Raw genomic sequence first — 11,198 nt, forward strand, 5'->3', positions numbered from 1 at the left:
CGAAATATTAGAGGCCCGTGTACTTAGGTTTAGGTTCCCGTTAAAAAAAAAAAAAAAACCCGGGTGGCAGAAATTTTCTGAGTGCCAGTATAATCATATGCTTGGTTTGGCACGTAAAACCCAATAAATAATTCGTATTTAGGAAAGACAATCTCACAACAACCGACAGTCGCAACCCAACGTGCCACTTGCACAATGCAGAGCACCGGCCCAGGGGCAAAAAACGCGAAAATGCGGTACCCTCTAGTAACTGCGGATGCCACATGATCTTGCGTCGCAGAAAAGTGGCGGAAAGAGAGTGGGAAGGAAGGAACGGGGAAAGGGGATCGACGTTCGTACGTATATGTCTATACTTATACCTTTAGTCACACATGCTGTTTGGAAAACAGCCTCGACCTGCCACGACCGCACGTGAATATCGAGAAATTGCGAGTGAATACAGATTGCGCATGCGCGGACCACTTTAGTAGTTTGTCCTCCGGCAACGTGACTGAGCTTTGTTAGCAGCTCTTTGCCACGTGCTTAACAATCTTTGCTTAACGTGCTCTTCGCCACGTGCTTAACAATCTCTGGTAAACATAAGCGGAGCGGAGTTCATAAGTGGATCAGCGTTCCGCACCGGCGTAAGTGGACCAGAAGTCAGCACGATTCTTCGAACACGGTAAGTCACCGTTCTCTCGTTCTCCGTCTCCGTTCAGATTGTGTAAAAACAGATAAATGAGTGAGTATTAGGGGGGTTGTGGGTATTAGCGTCACGAAATTGTATAGCTGGCTATGAGGACTCTTGTAGTAATTAGAGAAACGTAGTTTCTTCATATTAACCTCGAGTGCGTTGAGCTCTACCGAAAACATGAGGACATGACAACTGCCGCGTTCCGCTCCCACCAAAATGTGGCTGCGGCGGCCGAAATCAAACGAACCTCGTGCTTTGCTGTGGAGGGCAATAGCTACTGGTCATACCCGGCCGGTAGACTCCGGCACAAGTGAAAAGCCAGCAATGAGGGTGTTGCACTTCGACTGCGGGCCACGGCCATGGACTCACTCAAAGGGGGTGAAATGCGATGAAAAGCCGTGCACTTAGATTCATATGCACGTTAAGGCACATACACCACACCGATATGCATCAGCGATATGCCTAGTATCGTAATTTGTAAGCGTGAAAACCTAGAACTTAATCTTTTTTTTTACGATGAAATGTCCACCGCGGTGGTAGAGCGGTTATGGTTCTCGGCTTTTGATTCGCAGTTCGCGGCTTCGATCCGGGCCGAGGCGGTCGCATTTAATGAAGGCGACGAGGTAGATGCCTGTGTAGTACAGCACCATGTCAGTGGCCGATAAGGAACATCAGATGGTCGAGATATCGGGAGCCCTCGACTATGACATTCCTCATAGTCACATCAAGGGTTTGGCACATAAAACCGCAGATGTTGTTATTATTATTATTATTATTAATAATGAAAAACTGCTAAAGATGCATAGTACAAAGGGCGTTGAATAAGCTGGTGCGATTCACACGATTTTTCTTTTGCCTGCGCCCTCGCAGTGCGCTTCTGTGAGACGCTGCTATCTCTTCATTCGGTAACTATTTGCGACTGATTTCAGCGATAAACAACATAAAATGATGGCAAGTAAAATACGTCGCCACAAAATGCCCCCTCGCGTTGCCGGGATGCAGCCATGCAGGCATTGGAGGCGTGCACTATCTTGCTGCCTTATCAGCGACGCCGCTGCCTTATCATAATGGAGAGAGTGAGAGCACAATGGTGCCTCCACACCACGCTCCACACTTGCTGACAGCTTGCGATTGCCGGGCTGGCGTATGGCGATAAGGCCGCTGCGACGCATCCAGGCGAGTGCTGCCGGCGACCTCGGCAGGAGGGGAGGCGTGTTGTGCGGTTGCGGAGGCCTAGGAACGCGATCTACCTGTTTTACTCAACACGACTTTTCTACGCATTCGTGGTAGCACCAGGATCGTTATCTGGGTGAGCGAAAATACGCGACGCTTTCTATTTCACTCCCTCGCGGATTCTGAAAGACTTCCCGAGTGTCCGAACGTGCGCGTCAGTTCTCGCACTGCTTTTTTTGTGCCGCGGCTACAGCCATGCGGCCATCGTTGGCACATGGCTGCGGTGCGCGCTGTACGATGTTGCAGCGTCGTTGAATGTTATCGTAGAAGACAGGAAAGTTGTGTGTTTGTGCACACTAAAACGTGATGTTTTGTAGCACACTGAGGCTTATAGCACACGAAGAACACGAGCCACGTTTTCCGTGCGCTATGAGCCTCAGCATGAGGTACACACACGCCCGAAACGCTACATAGCACGATGCTGTGATCAGTAGCGTAGCTAGAAACTTTTTGTGATGGGGGGGTTCAACTATATGCATGTTCGTGCGTGCGTTTGTATGTGTGCGCGTTCATACACGCACACATACGTTGAAAGTTGAAAGTTGAAAAATTTCGGTGGCGGGGGGGGGGGGGGGGGGGTTTGAAACTCCCCCTCCTTGCTATGCCAGTGGTTCTGATGTATTAGGACCTACGAGAGCCACTATATCGTGCGGCTGTAGGCAACGTGTAGCGCGCATGAGAACGCTGTAAAGCGTAAAAGGAATGGCGAAATAACTAACCGATTAAACTATTTGGTTACTTGATGTAAACTGAACGTGGTGTAACGTATTTGTTCTCGACAGACACGTTATAATGTTTCTTTAGTTATATATATGCACGCGTGCAAACGCACGCACGAACTATAGCATGTTCGTGCGTGCGTTTGTATGTGTGCGCGTTCATACACGCACACATACATTGAAAGTTGAAAGTTGAAAAATTTCGGTGGGGGGGGGGGGTGAGGGGTTTGAAACTTTCCCTCCTGGCTATGCCAGTGGTTCTGATGTATTAGGACCTACGAGAGCCACTATATCGTGCGGCTGTAGGCAACGTGTAGCGCGCATGAGAACGCTGTAAAGCGTAAAAGGAATGGCGAAATAACTAACCGATTAAACTATTTGGTTACTTGATGTAAACTGAACGTGGTGTAACGTATTTGTTCTCGACAGACACGTTATAATGTTTCCTTAGTTAAATCGGCTGTAGTGACCGGAAAAGGACTTGGGCAATGCTGCGCTAGCAACTGATATGTTTTCCAGCCACTAAGCTACAGTGGCGGTTGTTGGTTGTTGTTGCCTTGTAAGATACTCGCAAAGCAATGCAAAAAAAAAAAAGCCTGTGCACCGCACAAAATGCGCAGTACTTTCAGTGAGAGCTCTTGATAGACGAAGCGTTCGCGAGCAGTCGACAATGTCGATGAAAAATCAAGCACCGTGCCATATGCTGTAGATTACTTAGGTTATAGATAGGCTAACTTGTCAGTGGAAATAGCGTGCAGTATTTTACTGCGGTCTGTCTTTGCGCCTTATTCACTAATCAGCTAAGTAAACTTAGCTGATTGAATGAGTCTATTCCCTGTTTGGGCGGCTGAGCGTGTTTGGATAGGATTACACGTTTCTATCCACAGTGAAAATAGTAGAAGCTGCGATGTGTGACAGGTTAAGATACCCATACAGTTTCCTATACACTACAGAGAACTCTGGCGCTAGTGTCTATGGGAGCTGCAACGCACGGCACTTCAGCCAGCATGGGAATGATGGGTAGTACACGGATTTGTCTAAACTTCGTTCTTCCGGCTCCGTTTGGCTCCGCGTCGCCTGCGTCCGCTTTGTCGCAAGACGAAGTTCAACAAAAGCGAGCAGTTCCACATCACCACTTTAACCTTTTTAGGCTCACCAATTCAAATATGGTCCCGACGTTCACAACGGTCGATTCTTTTATCCGAAACAAACGCCGAAACAGCAATAAACAAAGCCAGAAGTGAGTTCGAATCCGTAAGCACGAATATTAGGCATATCTGTGTACTACCCATCATTCCCATGGTGGCTGAACGATCGCAGCGCCAGAGTTTCCTCTAGGTAATCGTAGGAAACTCTATGAAGATACCTACCAGATCTGGTCGTGACCTTTAGCAGCAAACTAAGATTTCGTGGCAGTGTTGCCGTCCGCGAATTTCATAGAACGGTGATTCAAATATAGTATCATGATGACTGCAATCAGTTCTTCAGTAACGCTTCCAAGCTTCTGAAGACTTCGTTCAAGCGTGCAGACAGTTGCATTAATATAGAAAACTTAACTCTTTCTGAGAAGTTTGTGCTTCGTGGTCTAAAGGCCGTATATAACGTGTGAAGTTAATTTGGGAATGTACTGAGAATGTATTTTGTTTACTGGTAAAGTTGTTGCTTGGACGAGTTGGTTCGACATGCTCAAAATAAAAGCACTGCAAAAGACTGTGGACCAGTAAATTGACACGTAAAACCACGCTGTCTGTGTCCTTCGTTTACTGGTCCTTTTACTCCTTTTTTGTGCTGTTTTTATTTCAATTGTGTTTACTGGAATGATGACAATAAGTGATTTTCGTGTTCGTGCTAGGTTGGCACTGCAGGACCTCGCGGAACCGTTCCATAATCGACCATGAGTACCACGGAGGCAATGGCCGACGATATCAGCGAGTTCGGGGATCCGTACGAGCTCGTCGAGGCTGAGGAGCTGGTCATGCTGAAACTGGAGGCGCCGTTACCACCGGGCCGCTCCGTTCCGAAGGCCTTCGCCGTTAGCAGTGACCGTTCGATGCTTACGACGGACTACATAGGTTTCGTCAACAATCGCGGCTTCCTGGTCAAGTATTCGTATCCGAGAGCGCTGTTTGCCGGATGTCGAGACTTCAAGGGCGGCAAAGGATTTCTCGCCACTGCGCGGGACGTTCTCTGCAAGACTCACACACTGGTCATCGTACACAATAGGTGAGGGTACCGTATATTGTTGCTTCGTTGTTGGTTGTTCCCAGGTGAAATGAAGGCAGCTCATGGTGGGAGGACGAAGTCAACTTATCGATGGAGGAGTGGTTGGCCTGGAGGGCATCCAAATATCCCACTGAATGGCATGTTCCCAGCCTTATATACCTCGCCGGGGTAAAGGGTAAGCAGTTAGATGAATAAGTAGACGAAGATGGAGAGTTACATACAGAGGCAGATATCACGTGACAGTATGCTGTCACCTTTACGCACACGTTCCCCTATGATCGGATGTGCACTATAGATCCAGTGCACTCAGGTATCTTTACATTTCGCATGCTTTAGAGGCAAGCACCTAAACTAGAAACGTTTAGGCAGGTTTAGGTGCTTGAATTGGTTGCGACAATTTTTTGGAAACCCATACCTCAGTTGAACGAGCGTTAATGGCGCTAGTATAGAGTATTTTACTAATTAGCGCGAGCGCCATCAGTGGTAAAGAAGGGAACACACGTCAACAACGCTCTTGTTTTTTATGGCAAAGCTGTACGTGCTAGGAGGTGGGCAAATGCGGCTGTCCGCGAGTGTACAGAAACTTTAGTGAGTAAGTAGCGCTAACATACGCTACCTCGAATGGTCTCCACGCTTGAAGTAGTTTCTGTTCAGACTTTGTCGGCACATATAGTTAGGTATGATACACGCCGTAGCATGCGTCGCTACACATAAAATCATTTAGGTGTTCCTAATATCCTTTAGGCTGACGTCACTTAATACAAAGTTTGAAGGACGCGTCTCTTGAATGCGGTGATAGAGAAATCGAAAGCTACAACAGAAGACACTGACAGATCCCAGCTCAGTATCAATACCGGGGCTGCACGTTTTAGCTCCCCTGATTACCATCGATTACCATCTGTACGCAGTGCTAGGGCCGCGAAAGTGCTTCGTCCCCTTACAGTATATGCTCCTCCTTTCTGGCTCTAACATGCATCACCAATGCGCGGTTCGACGATCAACGATGCAGGGACGCTGTGGTGGACTTAGCGGCTTGGTTTCCCGGTGTGCTCGCCCTCGTCCTCTTCCACAACCTCAACTGTCAGCGCACGGAGAAGGCGCACATGCAAGGCAACAGACCCATTTCGCGTATGAATAGACTATGCGGCACCACGCCCGGCCTAGGCGCTGAGGAGCTCTTCCTGAGCCCATTTGCGCTAACGACACTTTTTGCCTTCTGTCCTGACGTAAGTATGCACCATAACCGATTTTCATTATTTATATATTTATACCGTAAGAACGTCCTTTACGATAGGAGGGGATCAACGTAAGAACAAGAAAGAGGGAGAGAAATAAACATTATTGTGCGACCACGCTTGAGCCTAAGTGTTTGTGGCCTCCTCAGTCCAACTAGTCACGGCTAGCTGCTGCCGCCCGAGCCCTGTCCACCAACCATAGATGGTTTTCAATGTCATGCGTCAGCAGCAGAGCCTCCCACTGGTCTTCTAATTGTTCTTATTGAGTCCACTATGTTCGGCCCTTTAGAGTTTGATGGTGGCGATGTCAATGGCGCGTGTGGGTTATTATTGCACCACAGCACCATATGACACACGCTGTTAGGTGTATCCGGCGGGCAGAACTTGCAGTGCCCCCGTAGTCGCAAACAAATAAATAAGGTAGAATGGCTCGTGATAGCAAGGCTGAGGGACTTTCCATCTTCTCTGTGTTATGGTAGGGATCAAATTGATTCCGGAATCAGAATAAAAATCCACGTTATTTCCAACAACCCAAGTTGGAGGTCCCTCAGGCAAAAAGCTGTAACTGACAGCTTGACAGGAGCTCAGGGCGTAAGGAAAGCAGGTGGCAGTGGATTTCACAAAACTATAACAAATGTATATAGCAAAATCGTTAAGAAAAATAAAGAGAACTAGCTTTAGAAAACAGCATACACGATGGAAACTATCTAAGAAATTCATAACAGGGAAAAAAGTGGCACTTGCGAGAGCTCTTGATGAGGACCGTGAAATGCAGCACATTGAAATTTTTATACCTATCGATAAGGGTAAGCGTAGTTCCAATAGTTGACGTCTTTCGGAAAGAGCGAATGTGAGAAATGTAGAATGTGAAAATAGAAAAAAAGGTGTTAAAATATCTGACGTGTAAAGATTACGAGCCGCTTCAAGCGTACTATTGAAAAGAAAGTTTAATGAAAAGAACAGTAGAGAGTTCGCATGAAAAGGGCGTTTCGAGAGTGGTGCTGCTTGCCGACGTAAATGGGAATGAGATAAGCTAAGGCAGAAGGCAGTTGAATGTGTGGAGTAAAATCAGTCGCTACGTATAAACTGTCCGATGCTTGCATATGTACCCTGAGCGCAATACGCGCAAGATTGCGCCCACCGTAAATATTCGAGAGAAGAGTATATAATCCTGTCTCACATGGAGAGCTCAAAAGGGATTGCCTGGAAAAAAGGGCCGGCTTTATAAGGTTCGCAAAGCGTGTTGGACATGGTCAAACGGCCTGCATGCGTTTAAGTGCCTCTCCTCCGAAAGAGAGTCGGGATTCCATTAAAGCAGTTTCCTTGCTAATCGTTGGCCTCTCCTCGTTGTTTCGAAGGAGAGTTCGTTTTCTGAAAGCTGTGAACTTCGCACAGATTTCCCATGTGCAGGCTCCCATGGAGTACATTGTCAAAATGGCCGGACAGGTGAAGGCTGAAGGATTGCGCCAGCTGCCCTTGCTAGAGAGCTGTCGGGAGTTGACACTTGGCCGACTCACGCGTATAGTGGACGGCAGGTACGTCACGATGAGCGAAGTGGACGAGAACACCATGAAGATGGCGATCGAGCAGTACCCGGATATTGAGCAGCTACAGGTGACGTTCTCTTACGTGACAGCCTTACGTGTTCTAACTTGTCAGTTTGTACGCAGTACCCGAACATTGAGAAGCTACAGGCGATGTTCTGTGACGTGACAGCCTTGTCTGCTTAAATTTACCAGTTTGTACGCTGCCTTGAAGTGGACACTTTTAGTCTCGCCCGCCTTGTTAATGCTGTGGTAATTCACTGCTAGAGGTGAAGCTTTGAAAAATTTTTAGACCGTGTTAAAGCCTACTTTCAGGCAGTGCGGTAAACACTTGAGGTGTCTACCCCGTACGGTAGACACCCCAGGTGTTTACCGCCTGGTGTGCTGATCCAATTCCAGTGATGATGTCATTGGCTAAAAAGCACATTCCTGCACATAAGTTACCCACCGCAACGTGTGAAGACGTTTCACGAACGCCGGAGTCATTTAAGCTGTCTTTCACATCCCGCAGGTGGCTGCGATGAAACCCAACGCCATTCCCCTGATCGCCAGGTTTACACGGCTCAGGCGCCTACACCTGATGTCCTACAGTGACGGCCGTGACGAGCTGTGCCGTTTCGACCGGTTAATCAAGCTCTTGGAAGAACTGCGACTCACCCACCTGAAGTTGATGTGCTTCATGGACGTGAGCCTCCTGAAAATCTCCGAGGCCTGCAAGAACCTCGAGAGTCTGTCCCTCACGGAATGTGCAGTGAGCGACGAGAACGTTCCACGCGACGCATTCCTGAAGCTCAAGTCGCTCGCTTTGGCCGACGGCATCAAAGAGAAGCCATTCTTCAGCCTGCTACGGGCGGCTCGCGGCTTGACAGAGTTGCGATTGGAGAACCGTTGGACGGTGATGATGTTTGTGGGCGGGCCGTTGAACTCGCCCAGGCAGCGACACGAATTCCTGCGGTCTCTCACCCTGGGTACCGACCTTGCAGTGACGAGGCTTCAGGTGTCAATCGCGGACTTGCACGCGATGATGCAGTCGACGCCGGCCTTAGTGACGTTGCGCACGGACAGCTACGACATCAGACTATTCGTGGGACACTTCCATCCGCGGGTCAGACTGACCTGGACAGCATGCACAGTATGTGCCGCCGAGTTTCCCAAGATGGATGCCGAGCAGGCGGAAATGTGGAGAGACGTGTACATTGGAGACCTTTTAAAAGGGAACTGTAAAGGGCATCGCAACGGCTAGATGTGCTTGGCCTCGCCTTCATTGAATGACGAACTGTGCAGTGCTGGGAGATTGAAACTCGGGTACGTGGTAGCTGTCAGGGAGGGCGACGAGGAGGGCGATAGCGTTCGTGACACACGGTGACGGCATCTTGTAGACAGTCGTTCAATCTGTAGTTCCTGGTGGCGCCGGCTGAGCGCTGCTTGCCTTGGCTTCAAAACACTGCGCTCGCAGCTGGGGCTGGTGGGCGTGCGTTGCGAAGAATTGCAGCGCTCTGCCAGTGACACCGAGAACCACAGATTGAACGGCTGCATAACGGCTGCAGTGACCATGCGACACGAAAGCTCTTGCCCACACTGTTACCCTCACAGCCAGCAGCCACACGCTGCAAGTATCACGTTTCAATTGTTAATCACTGCACGGTGAAAGCTTTCTTCCTAGAGGCATAGGGGGTGATAGCGGTGCTGTGTGCCGTTCGCCGCTTTTTTTCCTGCCATGTGTTTCTGGCTGTATGCATTGAACTGTGCGAATTCGTGTGTGACGTGGGTTTGCTTTTCGAAATTCGCCTTCTTAGTGGGGTATCGTTTCCTATCTTTAAACGCAAGATAGATTCTTTATGAAATACCGGAACACAGGCAGATAGGCACAGTAGCACTGGAGGCGTTATCTTGCAACTCTTGTCGAGTCCGTTGTACAGAGAAGAAAGGGGGCGGGTGTGGTTCAAAAGTTTGCAGGCCGCTATCTCATGTATTCACATAGCAGCGTGGTCTGCGAACTTTTAACCACCCCTGTACATTAGTAACATCATTATTCTAGGATTTTCGTTACTCCGCGCTTATAGACAGCAAGTTGGTAGAATGTAGCTCTGGCAATTGTAGCTCCGTGTGCTCTGCTTGTCGTCCGTGTCAAGAGATGGCGGCAGTGGCGCTGCTTTGCACATCTGCGTCATGTGTTCGTGCATTCCCCAAAATGCGATAAGTTTACAAAAAAAAGCTGCAACTATAAAAACTGTAAGGATTTCTGTGACCCACTGGTATTTTTTCATCCTGAAATGGCGTAAGTCTTGCAGACACTGACACAAGGCTGGAAGAAATGAACAACGCGAACGCCCAGTATCAACTTAAATGTAGCACTGCGGTGGAAAAGAAGGTAGAAAAACATTTACCTGCTCATGTTCAAGCTTTGCGTGCACCCTAGTTTACGCCACAGTGCTACTTTTCAGTTGACAGCCGGTGTTCTCTGTTTCCATGGTGCGTCCATGTCTGCAAGGCCTATTGTCTGTTGCGGTGAATGCTTACCAATTAGGCCAACTTTCTGCTCTGCTGAGATCTTGTAATTTTTGATGAGTACGCTTTGTGAGGTTTGTCTATGGTGATAACTTCATTGGACAAAGACACCCGCAGAGGCAACATTCTGGAAGGAGAAGGAAGGCTGGTGACCTGTGCTGCGTGTGGAGCTCAGTCTTTAGCGCTTCCACTGTAATGGTAGTTCTGCAGCGAACCGCCATCCCTAAACAGGAGTATAATAGAGATGACCCGGCCATTCGTTGTGCCAAGTGTTCTGTCAATGACGATGCGAGATATCTCATTTGCATAATCAACAACGTGAAATACTCAGAGGCATATCGCTCCGATAAGACATAAGGACATACTAATGGGGGCATGAGATAATGAGGTGTCTTGTCTTGGTGTGGTGCGGTAATAAAAGATATAGTTGGACAAAATATGTGATATTAAGGCGAATGCCTTAGGTTTCTCATCAAGCCCGAAAATTGACCGTCAGCGTCTTGCGTCGGTGGCGTCAACACTAGTGGTGCAAAAAAAAAAATCAGCACGTGATGTAAACATGACGTCCCAGGCTTGCCAAAATTTGTCATATCATCACGACGTCACCATGACATCGCATAACTTGACATCACATGATGACGTCATCAAAATACATCTCGCTTGTTCAAAGGTGGGCCGATCACGGAGGCAGTGAAAAACCAGGTGAGGTGCAAAAAAATTTGCGGTGGCTTAGCTCGGCTATGCCAGGATATACGTAGCATTAGCAAAGGTTCAGCTGAATATTCTTAGCTTTCCAGATTGTTTAGAATTATTAGCCTTTTTCTGTTCGTTCTTCGCACGCTGAACCGCTAATTGCCAGGAAACTACTTCAAGATCCGATGAGATAAGCTTCTCGCCTCTTCTGCGCCGTTGAGCAGCATTTGCACTCTCCTTCTCCATGGCGTTACCCACCTGCAAACGCCAGTCAGAGGCGCTATCAAGCGGCTCTAGTGCAGTGTCAGACGGCAACGGCACAGCCAAGGCGAATAGCTGCGCGCGCCGGCGCCAGTGTGTCTGCCATGGC

The 11,198-nt window shown here is 48.4% G+C and overlaps 1 protein-coding gene across 2 annotated transcripts; it reads left to right on the forward strand.

The window, feature by feature from the left end:
• Positions 1–408: 408 nt before the first annotated feature.
• Positions 409–10,638, forward strand: LOC119401614 (uncharacterized). 2 transcript variants are annotated; one of them, XM_037668514.2, is made up of 5 exons: positions 409–661; positions 4,478–4,848; positions 5,858–6,074; positions 7,479–7,697; positions 8,139–10,638. In XM_037668514.2, the coding sequence occupies exons 2-5, from the start codon at positions 4,520–4,522 to the stop codon at positions 8,868–8,870; spliced, it is 1,497 nt and encodes a 498-aa protein (XP_037524442.1). In that variant the 5' UTR covers positions 409–661; positions 4,478–4,519; the 3' UTR covers positions 8,871–10,638. The 2 variants fall into 2 exon arrangements, with proteins under 2 accessions (XP_037524442.1, XP_037524441.1); XM_037668513.2 differs by lacking the exon at positions 409–661 and adding an exon at positions 1,813–1,982.
• The last annotated feature ends 560 nt before the right edge of the window (positions 10,639–11,198 follow it).

This window comes from Rhipicephalus sanguineus, chromosome 8, assembly GCF_013339695.2.
Source record: "Rhipicephalus sanguineus isolate Rsan-2018 chromosome 8, BIME_Rsan_1.4, whole genome shotgun sequence".
Classification (NCBI taxonomy): Eukaryota; Metazoa; Arthropoda; class Arachnida; order Ixodida; family Ixodidae; genus Rhipicephalus; species Rhipicephalus sanguineus.

Excerpts from the sequence above, each read along its gene's own strand:
- LOC119401614 (XM_037668514.2), top strand. The coding sequence starts at position 4,520 with ATGAGTACCACGGAGGCAATGGCCGACGATATCAGCGAGTTCGGGGAT. Across the intron at positions 6,075-7,478 it reads TTTTTGCCTTCTGTCCTGAC|ATTTCCCATGTGCAGGCTCC; the intron begins GTAAGTATGCAC and ends AACTTCGCACAG. Across the intron at positions 7,698-8,138 it reads CGGATATTGAGCAGCTACAG|GTGGCTGCGATGAAACCCAA; the intron begins GTGACGTTCTCT and ends CACATCCCGCAG.